The sequence below is a fragment of the Venturia canescens genome, chromosome 5 (assembly GCF_019457755.1).
Source record: "Venturia canescens isolate UGA chromosome 5, ASM1945775v1, whole genome shotgun sequence".
NCBI lineage: Eukaryota > Metazoa > Arthropoda > Insecta > Hymenoptera > Ichneumonidae > Venturia > Venturia canescens.
In genome coordinates, this window is record NC_057425.1 from 7,580,417 (window position 1) to 7,602,359 (window position 21,943).

Below are 21,943 nucleotides of genomic sequence, written 5' to 3' on the forward strand. Positions count from 1 at the left end.
GCAAGTGTCCTATTTTTTCGCATTTAATGCTGAATTTTTCGAGCTATAATAAAATAAAAATAAAAATTCCATACTTAAAAGCGGCTTGTCGGACGTTTTTTTTCCGTTGCAGTGCTGCAATATTGCTAGCAGTGCATCTTAAACCGAACGAATTATTTCGATTTGCCGGACAAATGTGAGAAAGTGGAGAGAAGCGGGATTGGGTATTCGATCGCGTGGTACCGGCGGTCAAATAAATAAAAAAAAACGTAAAAATCAAGCCGCCAATAGCGGCTGTCAGAATCTAGCAGACGACCCTCGTATCATTTTCGCGTGTAAATGCGAAATACACTTTTCTCAAGCGTTTTCAGTGTGCATTATACTACCTGTTTTTTTTTTCATCTTTTTTTCTCGAACAAGTCAAACATTGAGCCAGGTTTCAAGTCGACAATACCTGCACACGTCACGTTAATTAGAATTGGAAATGTTGGTCGACGTTGGACTTTGTTTTGCCGTTACTAGTGCGTATTTGGGCGCTGGCTGATGAGAGTGAATGTTTGTATTGTCCGTGAAAACTAGAGACTGAAACGATTTACGAACGGTACAAATGAGAATTGAACGTTCCGGTACGAAGTTGAGTTAGGCACCTAACAACGACGACGCATCTCTATAGTGTGTCAAAAACGACGCTAAAGATATGGAACGAAAGTCCGAATTCGTTGATCTCCTCGTCGATAGACGCCGGGAATCTGATCTTTTATGGATTTCACGACCCATGGAGCCCCTTGCTCCCCATTCTTTACCACCTGAAGAAAAATACTCCAGGGCACGAGCCATAGAAGAAGCACTTTTAACTCCCAGGGTTGTTCTCACCATTGAAACTCTCGCCGCTGCCAGAAATGTCGACAAATCTGTCGTTCAGCGAGAAGCACATGATATGTTGGAAGAAATGGCCAGCAAAGCGCATCTTCCGACTGTGCGCTGGATAGGTAAATATTTTTTATTTTACTATGTTATTTCGCTAGCCCGTATAACTTTACGCTCGCACTCATTCACATGAATACGAATTCCAATTGAAAATTTAACAATATGATAGGATTAAAGCTTGCAGCTTTATTAGAACGTATGAAAAGAACTTTTCATCATTATTGTCTATTATGTTTGTTTTATGGTTGTTGCTCAATTCCACAAACAAAAGACGACGTTTTTCGGAGTGTTTGAAGACAGTTTTTGAAGGTTATATGACAAATAGTATTTATACTTCAAAAATCGCTTTACCCTGAAAATTCTAAGTAACAACCAATAGGGTGATGATCAAAAAATTTCTTTAGGTTTCGGTTGTGCAAATTATCATGTCATAATGATGAACAGTTTTCAGTTTCCTAGTTCAATATTACTCTTAAGTTTCATCATTTGAAAATTTACTGAAAATTTACCTTTTCTAAAATGTAGGCCATGCCAGAATTGATAAGTTGATGCATTGAAACCACTTAAAATCATTTTATGCCTGAAGCATTAAAAAAGATCCAACAACGTAATAATTAACGTAAAGCAAGGATTTGAAATAACTACTTATCTATTCAGAAATGAACAATACCTTATTACAATTTGCTTCTGATATCTCTCAACTGTAATAGTCTTTCCTATTTGTAGACTGAAAAAGAAAATGGTGTTTTGGAAACATTCATATTGTTTGTGCATGCTTTATTTTATAATATATTCAGAGATAATGTCTCGTTACTCACAGTAAAGATGTATTATTCATGAATTCAGAGCAAGCATTCACAGACAAATTTTCATCTATAATTTGTACAGAACTGTTGATATATTAACTTTTATGTTACAGGAACTCCAAAAAATGTCATGACCATATTAATTAATAAATATGAAAACAAAATTTATTTGCTTCAGGTCTACTCGTAGTAAAAGTCTTGAAGAGAATTCTCTTGAGCTTTCGGGTGAATCAAAAATTCATAATGGAACTGAGATCGCAAATGTGTGATTCGAAAGTGCAGTACGTCTATGCTCTAACTCACAGAAGTTATTTGGATTTTGTGCTCATGTCATACATTTTGTTCTCGCACGACATGGCCTTGCCTAACATAGCGAGTGGCATGGATTTTTATCGTATGCAAATAGTTGGAGAATTATTGAGAAAAACTGGTGCTTTCTACATGCGCCGCAGTTTTTCAACCGATCTTTTATACAAAGAGATATTTCGGGCCTACATTGCTTCCTTAGTGGCCCACAGCGACAGGGCCATAGAATTTTTTATCGAGGGAACCAGGAGCAGAAGCCAAAAAAGTCTTGCGCCCAAATATGGTAACTCCTACAATTTTCTATCTGTGTTTGCTAAAATCAAAGATAGCGCATGATTTTTGCAAAATGATCTTCCAGGTGTCATTGCTTCTTCATCATTTTCACATAATCGAATGTAGTTTTTCATCATATGCAGAATTGTGCACAAATCTGCATGTATTTACGTTTTCGGGCTTCGCTGACATTGATGATTCAGTTCAATAAATTTTCATAAGAATTTAGAAAATAACTCTGTAAAATAGAGAGAACATTGCGGTTTTTATTGTACATATTTATATGTAGATAAATATCAGTTGAGCATGTATAATAAAATCAATCACAGCTTGCTCAAAGACGTTTACTAGCTTGATTTTGTAATGCATTGCAATACTTTGGTACATTTAATCTCTTCAGAATACAAATTTATAAAATTCACATGTTTTTTATTCGTTTTAGAAACTCTGGCTTATAAATACGAAGAACGATAAAAATCTGCAAAACAGATATTTATGAAATATTTGACATGGAGTTATTTGATTTTTTCAATTTCAGGACTTTTGGCAATGATTCTGGAAGGCCTCTTCCAAGGCGATGTACCAGATATACATTTTGTACCGATGAGTATAACCTACGACCGGCCACTCGAAGAATTATTGTTCGCTTACGAGTTGCTGGGTGAACCAAAACCAGCAGAAACGACGACAGGACTTTTCCGTTCTTTGTCAGTACTGCGAGAACCGCAGGCCCATGGCCATGTGTATTTCAACATAGCACCACCGATTTCTGCTCGCGAATACGTTAATTCGTCAATACGCAAAATGGTTGCACTTTCCCCCAACGCTAAACTACCTCCCGAGGTAGTGACGAAACTTGCATTCGAGATTATCAATAAACACAAGGAGAATACCATCTTTACTCCATTTAATCTGATAGCGGTGCTTTACAACGAGAGAGTACAGTCGTATCCGGACGATCCGTACACTATCGATTCGCTCGTGAAGGATTATTGCTGGCTACGAGATATTATGACTGATTCGTTGGGAGCAACGGTTTCACCGAAAGCTCAAAAGTCAGTACGACAAAAATTTACTTATTTGCACCTTTGACACGTTACGAATATTTGTTGGCGTTATAGAAACGGAATCTCAATTTGTGGATACAATTAGATTGACCATCTTTCCTACTATACAATGTAAATCGGTGAAGAAACAGAATTGAAAAATTGATGATTGAAGTGAATATTTCCACTCTCATACACAAAAATCAATAACACATCATGCAATCATCGAATAAACGAAACAATAAAGGAGTGATTTTTTTTCCAGTGCCGATGAGAACTTCAAATCCGAGAGTGACGAAATAATCGAATCTTTGAACGTTCACAAGGACCTCTTGGGTTTTGACGCGAAAACATATTTGGTTCTCAAGGACAGACATCGCGAAACCCACTCCAACAAAAACCGCAGTGTCAAAGGTCATCTTTTGGAGAATCGAACTATGAGAATAAGTCTGCCTGCTGTTAATCTTGCGATTTACGTAAATCCTACTTTTGCCGTGTTCGCGAAACCTTCCATGTGCATTCTCGCCATTCACCGAGCCGGCATTACAAGGGGTGAGAGAAAATTCGAGAAAAACCAAGATTATTGGGAAATTCGTTGTTCCAATTGGCCCACAAATTCATTCATCGTCAATTTTACTTTCTTTCACAGATAATGCGCTTCAGCAATATTTTTTCCTGAGAAATTTACTCAGCACGGAATTCGCTATACCGTTGGACGTCAACTGGTTCGACGTTGAGGCTGAATTCGACAATAGCATATCTTTCTTGATAAAGGAAAATTGTTTACGTCTGGAAAACGACTGTTTTATGCCCGGTACAAATTCGAAATTGTACCAACTTTTGCGCAATCTCATGACACCGTTCGGTGTCGCTGCGTACATCGTTTGTACAGTTTTGTCACAAGTGAGTTCTAATAAATGTCATTGCCGATCGAAATTTTTGACGGACTTCCGCACATACTCTCAGCCAAGGTTTGCACTTGGGCACAATTTCGCTTCTGAAGACATTTTTATGAAAATCTAAAAGAACTCTGACTTTTCAAATATCGTGGACATTGGCTTTTGGAAAAAATAATTCCGAAGACCATTTAACGAAGAATACTTTAACATTAATTCGATATTTTCCAAGTAAAGTATATTGATTGTTCCATTTTCTTTTCCGAATCTCTTTTTTTTTTAAAAAAAAAAAAACAGTTTTTAAAAGCCATCAAAGTATGACTTTGAGACTCACAAGACTTCAAGAATTCCCCGTTTTCATTGATTCCCATTTTCTAGTATTAAAAAAAATGATGTTGAACAAAATCAACGAATCCGTATGACGCGAAAACAATTTTGAGTTCTCGAATTATATTTTGTTCAAACTACTGATAGTTGACTTTGAAAATAGAATTCAAACTGGCTTACCAAATTTATATTAAAATACTAAATACCCAAGTTCTGCTAATAATTCCAATGATGACACTTTACCCAGAAAATGTATATGCGAATGATAATCGATACAATTTTCAAGCCGTTGAAAAAAATCCACGATGTTGACGAAATAGGAACTGATTTTTCATTTTCTGATTCAAGTGGGATGATACGAGTATGGGCGAGAGAACGGAAAAGCCAATACTGAAGGAATCTCAGAAACGAGTGGAAAAGCTGTTGTTCGAGGAGGATAATATGGTGCAGCATCCTTACACATTATCATTGGATCTCTACCAAACAACGTTGGCCAGTTTAGTAGCGAACGGTGCGATAAGTTCGTTAGGAAAGTCTTCAATCTACGAAATAAATAATGATAAATTATCAAAGATAATAATCGATTTGGAGAGAATACTGATCCATCGTTCTCGCGGATCATATTTGAACGTAGTTTTGCAATTTTCCCAGAACACGGACAATAATTTGCAAGCAAAGCTGTGAAAGCATTTCTTCGTACAGTAATTCCAAAACAAATATAACAATACCAAGCTAAACATTTGCCAATAGGAAGAAAAAAAAAAGGAAAAACCAAAATTGGGCTCTCATTATTGACTTCGAAATCGATCGCAATGTCTGCATGGAAAGATTCAAAGATTTTTTAGAGATTTTACAAGGCGTTCGGATGAGTTGAGACTCTGCAGATCGCTTTTTGTTTAAACTTTCTATCGAAGACTGTTGAATACGTTGCTGTTCCAAGAGCAATGTTCAAATATAATGAGTTTTTTTTTACGCTCACAGTTCACATGTTCATAACGACTTTGTTTTATGTATTTCATGAGAAATTCAAAATCATGTAAAATCGTCTCTCTGAATAAATATATTTTGATCGTTCGTAATTCGAATGTCTATTAATTTCGATTAGTTTGGCACGCACCCCAAAATTCCAGCAAATCACAGTCCAAAAGTACTAATAATAATCGAATAAAACAGTCACAAGATCCGATGTGTCGATAATAGAAAAAGAATCGATAAATGGAGCAATAATAAATTATATATCTGACGATTGATGATGGGAACTTGAGAAAAAAAAACACAATTATTATGAATCGTATCAGTAACGAGAATAAATCATGGGAATTCGCTAGAAATCATAAACCGTCAAAGTCCAACATGTATCTAATAATAAACCTGCAATGTCATTGAAAATAAGAGCATATCCGGAATTTATATTTGAGAATATTCTTGATTAACTCTCCGATAACCCAAATTAGGAGTAAACCGGTAATTCTTCGTTTATTATTTTTTCTTGTGTTTTTTCATTTTTCAAAAATTTTACCAAATTATGTTTCACTTTTGAACAATGAGACTATGGCAAGAAACGAAGGAACGTTCCGAGGTAGTTTGACGATAAACAAGCAGAACTGACATCTTTGTCGTTGCGAATTTAGCACAGAGGGAAAAGGACGAGAGTCCTTTTTATTCCCACTTTTCTCACTCCCTTTTATCACTTTTACATCGACGTATTATTGCATCCTGCTCATTTGACTTTACAAAAATTTATTTATATATACGAAAGTAAGAAAATACGAAACAACGCTAGGAAATTGTTATTAAATGATCAAATTAAGCATTATTTTAAATTACAAGAAGAGGAGTTAAGGGGCGGGGGCAGGAGAGCGGAAAAGGTGGGAGCAGCTATTATGGTAGGCGCGCGGTTGGCAGGAAAAATTTTTGGGCGACGGAATTCAGAAAATTCCGGGGCGGGAGATAGTTCGAGTTTACAATAACTATTAATATTAAAGTAGTATTCATACAGATGATTTTTGTATTATGTATAGTCGTAAATTAGTTTTTAGCTGTTAAGTTTCTTTTTTCGTTTCTTTGTTTTTCTCTCTTCTCCTTTCGTTTTTCTCTTTCAATTTTTTATCATGTAAAAGATGAGCTGCGGATGTGTTGATTCCTTGTGATTCTTTGTTTTTCTTTTTTTGTGTGTTCGATGGATGGTATAATCGGTAGCGATTTTTCAGAGAGTGAAAACAAAATTGCTGTCGAACGACAGTCCTATTTTCATCCTGATCACGCTTTCTATTCTTTCTCGTTCGTTCTTCATGTATTTTTCGCTTTTTTCTTTTTTTTTTTATGTCGCTTGTTTTCTGCTTGAGGACGGGCCCCAGTCGCACTGATGTCGGGTTAGCGTTATGCTCAACTTCGATTTAATTCTTACAGTGCTCGCGGCTTCCCTGTTTTAACGAAACATTGTTCATTCAAAAATTGTACTTGATTGTGCTCGAAAAGAAATTAAAAATGGACAAATAATTAAATTTTTGTTGCAAATAAAATAATATTGCTCTAGCCACAATAATAATAATAATAATAATAATAATAAAAGAACGTAAATTATTAGGACAAGAAAAATTAATGAAAAATAAATGTAGTAGAAAGAGGAGAATCGATAGCGGAACAAAGTGTAATTTTATCTTGATTAGAAAGATTAATACAGTGGTACACTCACCAGAATTAAATAAGTCTTTCCGTTTGAATATTTGTTTCTTCCCCGCCCCTACAAACACTCCTCTTGGCTTTTTCGGACGCACCTTGCGACTTTTCGTTTGAATTCCGTATAACTTTCCCTCCACTCTTTCTGTAAGCAATAAATTTACGAATTATCATCATAAAAAACTAAAGCTCTAACGTTTCTCGATATTGCAAAATGGAAACTATTGACAAATTATTGGAACCAGGTGATTTAAAGATTTATGAAGTATTTAAAAAGTGCAAAATCAAATTTGAATGTTGAACGAATTCCGAAGCTGCAGTACAGACTTGTAAATTGCCATGATAAAATAATTAAATTCGATTGCATTATTGCAACAATTTCATGGAAAGTTTTTCTTGGGCTACAAATTGACAGATTTGGCTACAATTACTTTTTTATATATGATTAACACTTACAGCTGCATCCACGTTGGCAGGACTTTCATCGTTTGGATCAGCCAGCATACTAATGACACTGATTAAAATTGTTTCGACCGTGTGGACTGGTAACCATCGTTCGGATGCTTTTTCATAGCCCCATTTATCATCACCAGGCTCGTGCAAAATGGATATGCAAACATCCCCGTTCTTCTCAACTGTAATCAGTAAAAACGTTATAATAAAAATTACTCTAAAATCTTGAAGATATTTTTCGAAATATTGAAATCATTTAGGCATGAATATATTTAGGAGTGTGAAGAAAACAAAAGGGAAGACTATCTATTTCTAATATTTGCTTTTGCTCTTAAAAAATTGTATAAAAAATCTGTACATGCATATTAAATTGATTTACTCGTCGAAATATCAATGGTAGAATAAAAATGAAAAACTTACTATTGGGATGCCAAATTTCTGTGATGAATTTCATTCTCGGTGGCCTGAGTGGATACTCTTTGGGAAATTGTAAATGTGCTTTAAAGAAACCTCCCTCGCTGAAAAAAAAAAAAAAAAAATATCGTCCACTCTGATTATGAGAATCTATCAATCGTTCGCATCGACTTTGAGGTTAATCCTTCTGATAAAATGTTCGTTAGATTGTTTCTGTAACTGAAAAGCTACAGTTTTGAAAAAGGATTTTTTGTTTACTCACTACAATGTGTCCGGAGGTCCAATAATAAGCACTTCCCAGCGATATATATCATTGTCGTCGATTAGACCAGCTGAAAACCCTTCAACTGGGTTTTTATTCAATTCTGGGGATAAGATATAATATTTTAGGTACACGAATTGTATTATAACAAAAAATACATCATTAATTGTTTCGAACTTCTATTAAAGCCCTCTCTTGGAAACTCATCAATAAAATAAAATGTAAAAATTACATAAATTTTATAGAATTTCACTCCATTGGATCTTATAAAAATGGATACTCATTGCGCCTTAAACTGATGATAGAAAAAAATTGTCTTCAACAGTATATTTAACAGTTACCGCAGAAGTTTATTATAGATTAAGGGAGAAAGTGGTTCATAGTGAGAGGAGATTCATAACAAGATCTGGAAAATGGAATCTAAATGATGAACCAGTTTCTTTGTTCCTAAAAAAAAAATTCGTCTAGACGTTTCAAATAAGTAGGTTATGTACAGATGCGACATTTTGTTTCGTCATGAAAAATATTCCGTTTCTCTTGATAGCTGAGAAAATAAAAAATCAAAAGTTTGGGTGGAGCCAAGACAAAAATGTCGAATTTTCGGTGGTGCGCGCCTCGACTTGTGAAACTGTGAGGATAAAAAAAAAAAAAAAGAACAGGAAGATTGACCTTCGTGATTCGCGACGAGCCCGTCTCCCAAAGCGTGTATAGTAATTTGGCTCGTGTAATATTTTACATTACTTTTTTCATTTCATATTATTTTGTGAGGCTTTCGGGAGAGTGGAGTGAAAATTTCTATAAATAAAATGGTTGCTCATTATTTTAGACTCGGGAGCTATATTATAAAGCCGGCGTGCTCGGGACAACGATCGTCGCGATGAATGTAAGGCGAGAGCAAGAGTGAGAAAGAGAAATTGGGAAGAAAGAGAAAATGATACAGTCCTCGAGGATTTCGGCCCCTAGTCATTGTAAGGAATGAAAAAATTTCACAACTGGTGAAAAAAAAGAGATAAATTGTGTTGAAAGACAAGAAGAAAGAGCACGAGAAAACGATGGCTGCGAGTTCTAGAGGTTAACGTTCAACCATGGTGGACGACCTCGTATTGATTTTCACACCACCGGGTTTTGGCAAACGACCCGCGTTATACGTCGATTTGCGAAAAAGAAATAGAAATTTATTTTGCGTTATCTCGCATTGCGTGAGTTTCAAATAAAACTATAAAAAAGAACCCTCAACACTTTTTTCTCTGTGCGATGCGAAAAAAATAGAGATACATTTTTCTTCGAAACAATTGATGGCAAAAACGTCGTGATATTACGGAGGATTTTATCATAAAGCGCATAAGCGAGGTCGTTCAGTTTCGGTTGGCGAAAAATATAAGAAAAAAAATGGGCCCGGTTTTTCGTCATGACTTCCTTCGCACTCATACTTAACACACCCACACACGCACACTCACTCACGCACCAGAATCCCCAACCAATATACACAATACGTTCTTAACAATTCATTAAACCGTACCTGCTAATTGTTTTCTTAGTAGAAGCGCGGACTGTGGCTCTGACATTAATAAAAAGTTTTCGTTTAAATAAGACCTAAAGTTGAAAAAACAATCACTTTTGCGTTGACTTCGGGGAAAAGATGGCTTATAGGTACGGTCACGGAAGCAATGGACGCGCGTGCGCAACTGGCCTTAAACATATGTTCTTCCGTCTGTCGTCCAATACGCGGCGCTGCGCGCTGGCTGCGCGCTTCACGCTTCGACTCACTTTTCTATGCCCATCAGAACTCACTAGCGCCTCTGCAGGCATATCACTTTACAAAATTTTTCGAATTCGTTACCTTTTCGAGATAATTGTTCATAATAAAGTTGTCAAATATTTTCAATCATTGGTGAGTAGTATCGTATTGGAATAGACAACAAGTTTTCTTAGGTTTTTGATTAATTTTTGATATCTCGACGCTCCTTGGAGCACGAGATACCGACATTGTTGTTGAACGAAAAACAATTTTCGAGAATATATCTATAGAAGAGTTACCCCGCCCCTAGAATATACGGAATACTATGAGCCATCGCTCACTTGATATTCCTGAGATAACTGCGAAATTTTCATTGCAATTACGTATCTGGCGATTGTTTTATGTTGTTTTGGTACTTACTCGAAATGTTTTTTTTAAGGTTGAATGTAAATAAATATCAAGATGTTGGCTCAAAATTGTGTCTGAGGTTTTGATATCAGCATAAATATTAAATAAAAACTATTTTAAATCGCTTTCAAATAAATGCAGCAGTACGAACGCGACGACAGCGCTGCAATGGCGCAGGTTAGCGGAGTAAGCCAAAGATCAATTTTTCATCTTGTGCAATTTTATTTTCTATGTTTTTTATCGTGGATTCGATTCTTTCGGAAATGTTGAACTGCGAACGAAGATGTGGAAAGGAGACATTGTGATTGGTTGTCGTTATAATGGTCGTCAAAAAAGGTTCACAGACACAATCAAGCCGGTGTATGTTTTGGGTTTCGGAAAAGACGATAGAAAAATATGAACAGGATCCATTAGATCGAGAAAAAAAACGAGTCGGAATAAGTGCGAGATAAGAGAGTACGCGGTACCTTGTTTTGTAAAGTGAAGTAAAAAAAGAGAAGAGGGAGGGGTGAGAAGGAAAAAAGAGACAGAGAACAGAAGTATAGTGGGTGCATCGAATAAGCGGTGATATTTGTTGGGTACGGCGAGTTATTAGTGAAGCATTGAATAGTTTATTATATTTGCATGAAGAAATTAAAAAGAACTGAATAAATAAAAAAAATTGAGTTACGAAATAACACTGGAAGAACGAAAGCGTGGAAAAAACGCATAACGAAGTTAAGCCTCAGGATTGTGTTTGTTTTCGATAGGGGGATGGGTGCGGAAAAGCGTCGTTTTAGTCGAAACGTTCGTCCAACGAAAAGAGTATAGTTGAAGCCAGTAGATGGCGCAAATGAGTGAAGAGAGAGCGAGAGAGCGCCGGGGCGCTTGAGCGAAAGAACGAGCGAGTGAGAGAGAGCGGGAGGGGGCAACAAACACGAGAAACGGCGGGGAAGTGGAGAAGAGTAAGGTTTTGCGGATCACCGTGGAGACGAGAGGCGGTAGTAGACAGTGACCCCTCGGTCGGGAGGGGTATCGCCGCACACAGAGCGACCTTGAAAACGTGTATACGTAATTTGAAGAAAAATAAATAATAATAATAACAATAACGAAATAAATATTATTAAGACAAATAAAAAACAAATATATAAAGAAATATTCGACAATCCGTCATATAGACGCCATTTTATATGCCCGGTGGTGCTTTTCCATCGCGGTGAGAAATATATACTACACAAAAACTAAGGAAAAAAAGAAACTAACGTATACTAAACTGCATCGCGTATACTTCCGAGGTGTTTGATCTATTCCCAATTTCGAAAACAAAAGGAGAGATTAAATCGAACGGCCTCGGTGTGTTTTTTTTAAAAAATAAAGTCGAGAATCGCGCTGATATCAAGCAAGAAAGCAAGACGGAACGTAAAGTGAGTGAGGCTGAGAAGATTGGGTGGAGAGAAGCGTCATTCTCGAAGTATATATATATCTTGGTGCATTAGTGCGCGAGGAATTTCGGAGTATATCGAGAAGTGCTACGACGACCAGAAGAAAGTTGGCGACCCCTAACCTCAAAGAAAGAAAAAAACCACGACCAGATATTTATACGAGTGGCTCAGTCGGGAACGTTGGTGGTTGTTCGACTCCTGAAAAAACACCAACAAAAAATATATATACGTATATGTATATATTTGTATCAGCGCATATAAATATATGTATATGTGAGTCCACATTTTCGCAAAGTATGCTCTGTCGCGAAGGAATTAACGGTATAAATACAAGGATTTAAAGTGCGTTGGACTTGGTTATGTGTTTTCGTGTCGATGGATTATTTACACTGAGACACGTGCGAGGATAGTAATCCTTAGAAAAGAAGTTCGGTGAAAAGATTGTTTTGAAAATATGGAACGCTGAAACCGAATGAAATATCAAGTGTGATTGATTTTTTAAAAATCAAGTGATACGAAGGTATATTCGAAGATTGAAACGAACGATCGGACGAACAAAGAGGATTAATTTTTAACTGTGCGAGAATCTCGGTGAAATAGTTTAAACGGTTGATGGATGATACTGGTAGGATGCTGCAACACGGTGGTTCAAGCGTTAGTCTAATGGGTGGACAGCAGGGTCAGGGAGCCCAGAATACCGGCGGTTACGGTAGCATGGGCCCCGCCGACGGTTCGGCGACCCAGGGTCCCGATCAAAGCGTCGAAGCAAGAAAACAAGACATCGGTGAAATTCTACAGCAGATTATGAATATCACGGATCAGAGCTTGGACGAAGCACAAGCGAGGTGAGCACGTGAAAAATTGACAAATTCAAATGACTCTCAGCGTTAGCTTTTACCGATTATTGCTCGTTTGTCAAATTCTTCAATTCAAGTCCGGAGAGGCTGTCAATCCAAACATTTTTTTCGAACTTATGCGCCGTGTACCATTAACGTGAGAGTAATTTCGGGATCATTAATTGCCACTTTTGTTGAAAGTGTCGAATTTTCTTCAGTTTTTTATCAAGAGATTTCATGGTTTTATGATTCATCAGAAAGTTTATTCAATCTTGGGAGTAAAAAAGCACAATTAAACTAAAAGAAAAATTGCTGTACAACAGTGCGTTTTTGATGATGTTGCGTTTGCAGTATCGCAGTATAAAAACATTGCTTTTTCAAATGCTATTCGAGTTTTTGACGGGACTATAACTAGTACACTTTTTAAGAGAATTTCGCGATTATAAAAATTTTTTAAATAATTAACAGAATTTGAATTGCTTTCGAAAACTGTTAATACCGGTCATTTTTGCTATTATATTGTGCCACAAACTGCTCTTTATTTCCAAGAACTTTTATAATTATAAGAAATAATATTTGTCTGCGGAGATAGCGAATGAAGAGTATTTTGGAAATTTCAAACCATTAGCGATATTAATATTTCTAGTATTTGGTGATCAAATTGTAGCATAAAATTCAGTCATAATTCGGGTGAAGAGTTTCAAACGTTGACAGCCAATTTTTGTCTTTTAAATTTGAAGGAAATAAAATTGACGAATTTTTGGAACATTTTCTCGACACAATATAGTGTCTAAAGCGAAGAAAAATAGATGTTGAGACAAGTGTGTGAGCAATGATATTAAAAAATATTTAAAAATAATCGAAGACTTTAAGACAGTAGTAAGATAGAAAAACTAAAAAAGTCTGGACGTCTGGCAGTCTTGAGGGAACATTGCACGATCTCAATTTTTATCTCTCCTTCTGTCTCGAAAGTTGTCGCGTCTTTCTTCTTCTTTAAATGAAAAATACATTTATCGCGTGTAAATGTACTAAAAGGTGTTTAAGCAGTTTCGTAATCGATCTACCATTATAATAAATGTAAATCGTCGAATCGACAAAAATTCGTGATAAGACGATGACACAAGCGCGATAAATATTCTATTTTTCCACCTGTGTTTGCTCGGATCTCAGACACTCGGCGTTCTACATTTTCTTCTTCCTTTTTATTATTTCACAATAGTCAATGCTCATGAATCGTAAAGCCCGAAGAATTTAGCGAGTGCGTGCTCTATTTGTTCGCGTTCGACGCCAGCTCGGTTACTCAGGTGTAGAGGAAAGTCATGCGTGTATATAAATCGAGCGTCGTATCTGTTTGTCAACAGAAAACACACCCTCAATTGCCACAGAATGAAGGGGGCGCTGTTCTCCGTACTCTGCGAGATAAAGGAAAAAACCGGTGAGTCTTCTATTGATGTACTTGTTTACATTACGATCTTGCTTTTATCTCCTCACTCTTTCTTTTCACTGTGCATATGCGAGGCGAGCTGTTTTTATGACCCGCTGTCAAAAGAGCTTTCTCGGAATCGAGCCGTCGTTTGACGTGTATCGGGAATAATTCGGCTGTGATTAATTGCCACGGAGAAATGAAAAACGTTGTTGTATTTTGATGAAAGTGGGCTGGTGAACGAAAACGAAGCGAACTTTTTCCAATTTTTATTACTAACCATGCGAATTATTCAACGAATGATGAAACAACGAGAATGATTTATTACAATTAAAGATTTGTTTTGTTCTCAGTGATCTTTAGCGAGTTGATAAAATTCAGGTGACAAACGTGCGAAAGCGATCGTCAACGACGAGTCCCCGATCGAGGGTGCTCCGCGGTACGATTATTCTCGAAAGCGTCGTAAGATTTTCACGAATCCTCATATTTTTCGTCCGGGGCCCTCGCTCCTCAGCCGCAACTCCGTACGTCCCATTTGGAACTCGTAAACATTATTTTAACGTCGTGTTTGAATTACTTTCAACGCGCAAGGATCGCGAGACCACGGAACGCGCAATTATTGCGCCCTGGCGACACCAGGGGAAACTGATACGTATATATTTCTTCGGCTCTTTTTCCCTCTCTCTTCTCCTTGCTCCTGGACGAAGGGGGATGAGGAAAGGCTCTATGAACCTTCGTCTACGAGGGGTTTCGACTTTTAGGGTGTTCTTTCTCGACGCCTGCGGCAAGAGGATTTCCCTTCCCGCCGTTTCTCCCCTCCCCTCGACCGGCAGCCTCGGAGACGTCGAGTCCGGCGTTATTCCTCTTTATTTAGTCTCCAGTGCAAAATTTTTCTCCATCCGTGAACAGAGAGGAGAAAAAAATATTTTCGTCGCAATAATAATCTTTTAGCTTCACCCACTCTGCATTTTTCATCTCGCATTCGTTTCGTCAACTTGAACTTTAAGTTGAGCATAGAAAAATCGTGCGAATTTAAAGCATCGGCGTACGCGCGAGGGCACGCGTTCTTGTCGAGCATATTCAAGGACAAAATCCGATGCACGGAGTCGACAAGAAATAGCAACAAACGAAAACACGAGAAAATAAACAAAATCTCTCACTGACGCCGGAGAGAGAGAGAGAGAGAGAAAGAGACAAAGCGAATATGAAGGGAGAAGAAAAAAAGAAAACAAGCCTTGAGAATGAGCTGCAAAGAAAAAGGGGGAAGGAAAGCCATTGTTGTCGAAATACTCGAGGAAAAGAAATCTTCGCGCCGTTTCGGAATCGGTGATCCAGCGAAACGTGTTTAGAAATGCCTTCTACAAAGAAACTTTTTTCTCTCTCTCTCTCTCTCTTTTTTTTTTTTTTCCTTATTTCTTCACTTTTTCAAACGTATACACGGGCAGTCCGTTCGAGAGAAGCTGCTGACTCTCGATTCCTTCTCTGTTTCTCTGTCCTTCTCACGCACACGCGCACACGAGCTTGAGATCGCGCGTATTCAGCCCTCCGAGCATATTTTTTCTTTTACTTTTTTTTTTCATTCTCTTCATCACAGACTCGAGAAAACTCCTCGGGCTATTGCCTCTCGAGCGACCATCTTCGTGCACGCATATATGCTCGAGTATGTATATTTCTTCACGAACAATCCGAGGGGGAACGACCCCGACGACGATGACGACGCCGCTGAGATTCTCTCGATCTCTCTTAGCACCGAACACACTCGCTTTGTGTACACATCGCGTTCAGCCATTCATATTTGTAACGATCGATGCACACTTCACGGGCCGAATCCGGTTTACGGACGAGACGCTTTTCTCATCGGATTTTTCGACTATTCTCAATTCCGATCTCAAGTGAAAATTCCACGAGACTTTTCGACTCACGATAATAACTTGCTGGGAATTTTGGTGGTGGAAAAACAAAGAAAATTATCGACCGAAATGCTCGACACGGGGAGCTTGGAAAACATTGAAATTTGCTTCTGAATTGGGTTTTTCATTGGCAGCGAATTCGCTCTTCTTTAATCCAAGTTTATTCGAGTCCCCGTTGAAGGAGAGCTTTCCTCGAATAAGGACCGTGCGCAGCGTCTACAGTGTCACTACATGCGGCCAATTTAAAAACTTCTTGGTGCAATTTGAAGCAGGCGCACATGGGAATCATTACTTTTCGCATTATTTAACAAAATAAAAATTATTATTTTTATCATGTCTCGATCGAGAAAATATTGTTGCATTCGAGAGTGCTCTAATGCACAATTTCGACCCCGAGACGTTGAAGTATCAGTAAAATTTCATTATTTCCCAGAGGGCGCAGCTCATTATCCATGGAAAAGTGAGAAACGGGCCAAATGGATCAAAAGGTTAAACCACTCTCAACTCATCCACTAAACTTTCTGTTTCGACGACATTTAAAACGTCACTCGATTCAAACAGTTTTTTTCCTTTTACCTCATTTTTATTTTCAATGCGATCATTGTTGATCTTACAAAAACTGTATTTGATTACTTTAATCATTATTTTTTTCCGAAAAATTGATTATTTTCAATGATATACATAGTCAAAATATCATCAGAAAAATTGCATATTCGGACACGAGAGAGCGCGCTCATCCACTGTAGTGCTGCTCTCCATAGCTCGCACGCACCGAAAATCTGATCCCGCCTGAGAGCTAATCGGTTTGTGTGGTACCTGCGCAACCTGCCACAAGATTTCGGGATCGCATTTTTTCTCATAACTCCCACGAGTCGGTCAAAAGGAGCTTTTCGAAAGGATGAAAATGGGGTGATGGATGAAAAGTCGGGCACCGAAGCAGCGAACGACTCTCGTATATTCGGACTCGGAAGTGGGGAAAAAGTAGAGAAAGATGAAATATATACGGATCCGGTAGAAGCGCCGCGGGGGGGGGGGGGGGGGGGGGGGGAAGACGTCGGAAGAAAAGAGTAAAAAGAAAACTGAGAGGATGAACAGTCGTGAGAGAAAAGGTGTATCGAGAAATTGTGGTTTCGTGAGACCGATGGAGATATAGCACGAGAAAAGAGGGAGGGGGCGGGGGGGGGGGGGGCAGCAGCGGCGGAGAGAGAAAGAGAAAAGGAGTTCGAAGGCGAGGGCGCGCCGCACGGCAGCTTGAGACTTTATGGGCAATGGCTGACGAGGCAGTGAAAAAGTAGTAAAACGAAGGAAGAGCAGATAAACGCTATGTTAAGCAGATCGTTTTACCAGCCATTTAATATAATCAGCGAGTTCTTTTCAGTTTATATAGCGCCTCGGGTTAGTTTCTTGCTGAGGACACCTCTCGATTTTTTTCCTCGCTCTTATTGTATATTTATTGAAAAGAAAAGGAAGAAAAAAATGGGATCGAAGAGTGCGGGGGATCAATTATCAGGGCTCGGCTTCCTTCCGATCCTTTTGGTACTTTTTCGTCGTGGAGTGGGTGCACTTCACATGCAGTTTTCTCCAATAATGGTAGTTTTAAGTGACGAAACGTGTCGACGAATTTTTCATTAAAACCGATCGATTTGTAGGCGAGAGGAAAACAACATTTGGCGGAATTAATAGTGGAAAATATTTTTTGCGGCCCGACGAATATGCCTCTCCGAGAAAATAGATGAAGAGCGAAAATAGAAATGAGCCAGAATTCACTTTGGACAACCCCGAGATGCAGGGGGAGAAATGAGCGGAGGGGAATAAAGAGAGAAAAATGAAACAAGAACGAGGGAATGGACTTTCTTGCCGCATTCGTGTCCCGGGGGATCGAGGAGCAGCCGAGGAGGGCTCACCGGGCGTGAGCCTCAAAAACACCGAGGATCCCCGCTGTTTCGTTTTCTGCAGTTCTATTTTCCTCTCTCGGAATCGAGACCGAGGGCCCTTTCCATTTCTCTCTCACTGTCTTCCGTACTTGCGGACAGATCTTTTTCTTTTCTCATTTTCTGTGGCGACGCTTCTCTTTTTTCGTGTATTTGATGCTTCGGGCCCTCGAAATCGCCACGAATTTTGTCGCGAATATGATTCCAACGATTGATTAAAAACAATGCAATTGCACAGAATTTTTTCATCACAAATCGATTTTCTGGAGCGTCCAACCGAGTCGTCGTTGCCAGGAAAAATAATGTTGAAATTATATGCAGCGCGGTAAATCTTAGTTTCATCAACACACTGTACCAGAAATAATTAATACACAAAATTTGCGATTGAATTATTCATCAAAATATATTCAAAGTCACCAAAATTCCATCATCATTTGTACATTTTTTATTCAGAGAAAAAATGCGAGTCGGAGAAGGGAGAAATTTCGTACAATCTGAAAAAGATTTCGGCTACGGCCAAAGCGTCAAATCGATTAGGGACCGTAGAGTAAAATTTTGTATTTGCGCATAGCGAAATTTTATTGGTGCACAATGAAAGTATTATAAGCATCGTAAAATTTATATGCGGCGCCATGTCGCGTATTTTGCTTCATTGAAATAACGGTTTTCGTGAATCGAGGCTCGCTTTTGCCTCAAACATTGTTTTTTATATAAATTACTGTGTGGCCTCAAAAAATTAGCGCAATGTCAACATGCGACGACGCTGAGGCTTGCAACGTTCGAGTTTAACGAAATGAAAGAAAAATATATTTGTAATTGAGCAATTTTTTATTTCACGAAGTATCAGTTGCAAGTTGAAAAACTGCGTGAATTGGAAATTCGTCAGGGAACGAAAGTGGAGAATTACTGGAATTATTAGAGACTTTTTTGCCATTATTTCGATGGACTCCAACGTTGCAAAGTTCAGCGTCATTCATCATACGGTACCGCGTTACCACAAACTATAGAAAAAATTTCGAAAATTCGTACAATAATCTCTCCGTGGCACAAGATCATTCGGCTCGGTAAATTCGTCATCCAATTTTCATGACTCAGTTCGGTTAAGACGATGGATCAGTCGGTAATCACAACCGTGAGTGCGAGAGGAGATAGCTGCAAATTTTGAAAAGAAAATTTTTCCACATCGTTCGTCTGATCGAAAAAATAAAAAAGTCATCGGATTTTTGCGATCGTGCTGCGTACGATGACATTTTTATTATTTTAATCGGACGAACGATGTCAAAGAGTTTAAATTTCAAAAATTCGAGGTGTGATTACCGACTGATCCATCACCTTAAGGAGGAACGTCAGCTTCGCGTAAAGTGAGGCTATGTAAATACGAATTTCATTGTTTTTATCTAAATTATCTAGGTTATTTAAACCCTGTTTGCTTCATTTATACGGGATTAACCCCCAAACATTTTTTGGTGGAATTTATGTGATATATAAAAAAAATGGCAGAATTAATCGACCTCGAATTTTGCACACATGTTCTTTAGACTTCGAACTGTGGAATAGTACTTTTTTTTTCTAAACTACCACCATTTTTTATTTGTTTTTGAGTATGAAAAATGGCTGAATGAAGTGGATTAAAAATTGGAGAGGCTACAGAAAATATATCCAAAAATGTATTCTAAAAGTTTCATTAAGCTAGGACCACTTTTCTCAAGCTGATGTTCCTCCTTAACAGCTTTTTCCTCATTCGGGATCAAAGTTACTTTAGTACTGATTGGAATTCGTGAGTATTCGATTCCGTAGAATGAGCCTCGATATTTTCATTCGATTTTAAAGGTGTTGAAATTTCTTTACGAATCGAAAAATCTGAGTCACCGTTTCCCTCGTTTTTCGAGCAGTTTCTGGTCGCGCAGTTTTTCCCAAACTTGGATTCCTCAGTGAGCGCTCTCACCGATGAGATTTTACAGAGAAAAGTATTTTTGCCGGTGGCATCGCGCGAGCCTTCGAGTCGACCAAGAGCGAGGAGCATCTGTTCCAGCGAGGCTGGAAAATCGTACCGCGCGATCGAACAAAACGCGCGGTAAAATTGAAGATATAAACATTTCGACTCGCATCCGCGCGGAGTTTCATGGTCAGTTAACGCGAGTAAGAAACAGATCGTAAATAAGGAAAATAAAAAAAAAAAAAAACGTCTTATGACGGTGAGCGAAAGTTTTCCCGAGTTTTCCGAGTTCCCGTTGCTCTTTTTTCCGGTTTCTCCCCGGCTCGTGCGCCTCTTCTTCCCACCGCGTAACTTGCTCGATCTTTCTACATTTTCTGCGGGAGTCTGAGCGCCGGGCGGACGCTGCTGTTCCGCGTTTCTCATGCGTAGTCAACGAGTTTTGGGTCTCGAGCTCGAGAACGGCAAACCCGTGGCGAGCTTCGTGCGTCTACAGATCGAGCGAAGAGTCGCAGAGCGACGGAAAAAATACGGAAATTGTAGCTCTGCTGCAGAGACCCGAACGGGTTGGAGCGCGCACCGAATTTCCTTCCGCGCACCTATGCGCACTTTTCCATTTTATCTGACTCCCTGCATCGTTACAAAGTCGTGCAAAAGATTGCAGTAAAAAAGATCAAGAGGGGCATAAAATCGTATAGGTATACGCCCATCGAAGTTCCGGTCTGCGGAGCGCGACGAAAATTCTTCAACGTATACTTTTATGTACGAACGAGAGAAGCCCGAGCGCGCGTACGTTCCCGTGTGCATCGTGCTTTGCGCATAAGTTCACTCCCAACCGTCCTCGTGTCCCGGGACTCCTCTTTTATACACTCGCATTTTTATTTATTCGCCGATTGCCTCGTCGCGATACGAAATTAATTATCCGGCAATTAATGAACGTGATAAACCTGTCAGTATTTCGTTTACGGCTCGTAAGCGACCGGCCCCGGTTATAAGAATATTTGTGTCTCTGCGTCATTGTTATTGTCGATGTTGTTCTTATTTTGTGCCATTTTCTCACGATTGCAGCGCACTGGTGCAGGCTGTCCAATTAGTTTTCTTCCCTCGAGCTCGATTAAGCACTCCTTTGGCTTCTCTTTCCGGCTAATTACGTCATTTATTCGTGTTACAGTCGATTCGGGACTCGCTCCATTGCACAGGATATTTGTGATCAGCGATTCGTTACTTTCGTCGAGTGTCGAGCAGTTTAAGAACGTCGGCGAGCATGGTCAGTTCGAGCAGACGAATTTCTGTTGGGATTATATTTTGGACCAGAGTTTCGTGCGTTCGTCCAACAAGTTTCTTCCGGTTTCCCCAAATTCATTGCATGCCATCGTCGAGGGGCTCGATCTCGATGGACAGCGCGGTGGTACATTTTTTGGCCCAAACCCTCAATTAGTAGTCTTCGGAATCTCATGTTTTCGAAAAAATCAGCCGATGTTTGTCGTCAAGTGTGGAAACGGAACGAAATTATTGTCAACTCGATCCGACCCTCGAACGTCGTAAACGATGTTTTCAGCTTCGCGCTCTTCAACAAACTTTTACGATATAAATAATTGACGACGCAGTCGCACACGGCAGAAACATGACGTTGAACTTCGCAACGTTCGAGACCAACGAAATGATCTAAAAAACTCTCCAACAATTCTAGTCATTTTCCAATTACAAAGTTCGAAAACCAGCCCAATAATTACGTGAAATAAAAAATTTTACGGACCGGAAATGTTTCTTTATCGCCAAATTCGTTGGACTCCGACGTCGCAAACTTCGTTTGTAACCGTCGCAATAGTTTTGAGGACACTCCGTATATGTGAGTCCAGCAGAGAAGCACCTCGCCCATGGCGTATGTGGCGAGTGAAAGGTCCCTCCTCGTGTGTGCAACGCTGCACTTAGCTGCACTCCAACAGCTAAATCGAGTTCTTTATTGGTTTATTTG

At 38.9% G+C, this 21,943-nt stretch overlaps 3 protein-coding genes across 7 annotated transcripts in view; 2 read left to right on the plus strand and 1 right to left on the minus strand.

The window, feature by feature from the left end:
• The first annotated feature begins 75 nt into the window (after positions 1–75).
• Positions 76–5,639, plus strand: Dhap-at (dihydroxyacetone phosphate acyltransferase). Its single transcript, XM_043420509.1, has 6 exons — positions 76–968; positions 1,891–2,301; positions 2,830–3,346; positions 3,603–3,889; positions 3,987–4,240; positions 4,909–5,639. Exons 1-6 carry the CDS (start codon positions 677–679, stop codon positions 5,242–5,244), a joined length of 2,097 nt encoding a protein of 698 aa, XP_043276444.1. The 5' UTR covers positions 76–676; the 3' UTR covers positions 5,245–5,639.
• Positions 5,640–6,010: 371 nt separating this feature from the next.
• Positions 6,011–10,058, minus strand: LOC122411592 (ubiquitin-conjugating enzyme E2 G1). Of its 2 annotated transcripts, none has more exons than XM_043420516.1 (6): positions 9,888–10,058; positions 8,369–8,471; positions 8,113–8,210; positions 7,696–7,874; positions 7,256–7,384; positions 6,011–6,983 (listed from the first exon to the last, which is right to left on the minus strand). In XM_043420516.1, the coding sequence occupies exons 1-5, from the start codon at positions 9,931–9,933 to the stop codon at positions 7,304–7,306; spliced, it is 507 nt and encodes a 168-aa protein (XP_043276451.1). In that variant the 5' UTR covers positions 9,934–10,058; the 3' UTR covers positions 6,011–6,983; positions 7,256–7,303. The 2 variants fall into 2 exon arrangements, with proteins under 2 accessions (XP_043276451.1, XP_043276450.1); XM_043420515.1 differs by lacking the exon at positions 9,888–10,058 and adding an exon at positions 9,688–9,811.
• Positions 10,059–10,773: 715 nt separating this feature from the next.
• The window catches only part of exd (extradenticle), a 52,858-nt gene continuing 41,688 nt past the window's right edge, over positions 10,774–21,943 (plus strand). For 2 of the 4 annotated variants that reach the window (XM_043420512.1, XM_043420514.1), the window contains exons 1-2: positions 10,775–12,780; positions 14,133–14,206. In XM_043420512.1, the coding sequence (XP_043276447.1) occupies positions 12,548–12,780; positions 14,133–14,206 (307 nt within the window). In that variant the 5' untranslated portion in view covers positions 10,775–12,547. Of the gene's footprint in view, positions 12,781–14,132; positions 14,207–21,943 lie in introns of all 4 variants that reach the window. The other 2 variants (XM_043420511.1, XM_043420513.1) reach the window with 2 other exon arrangements.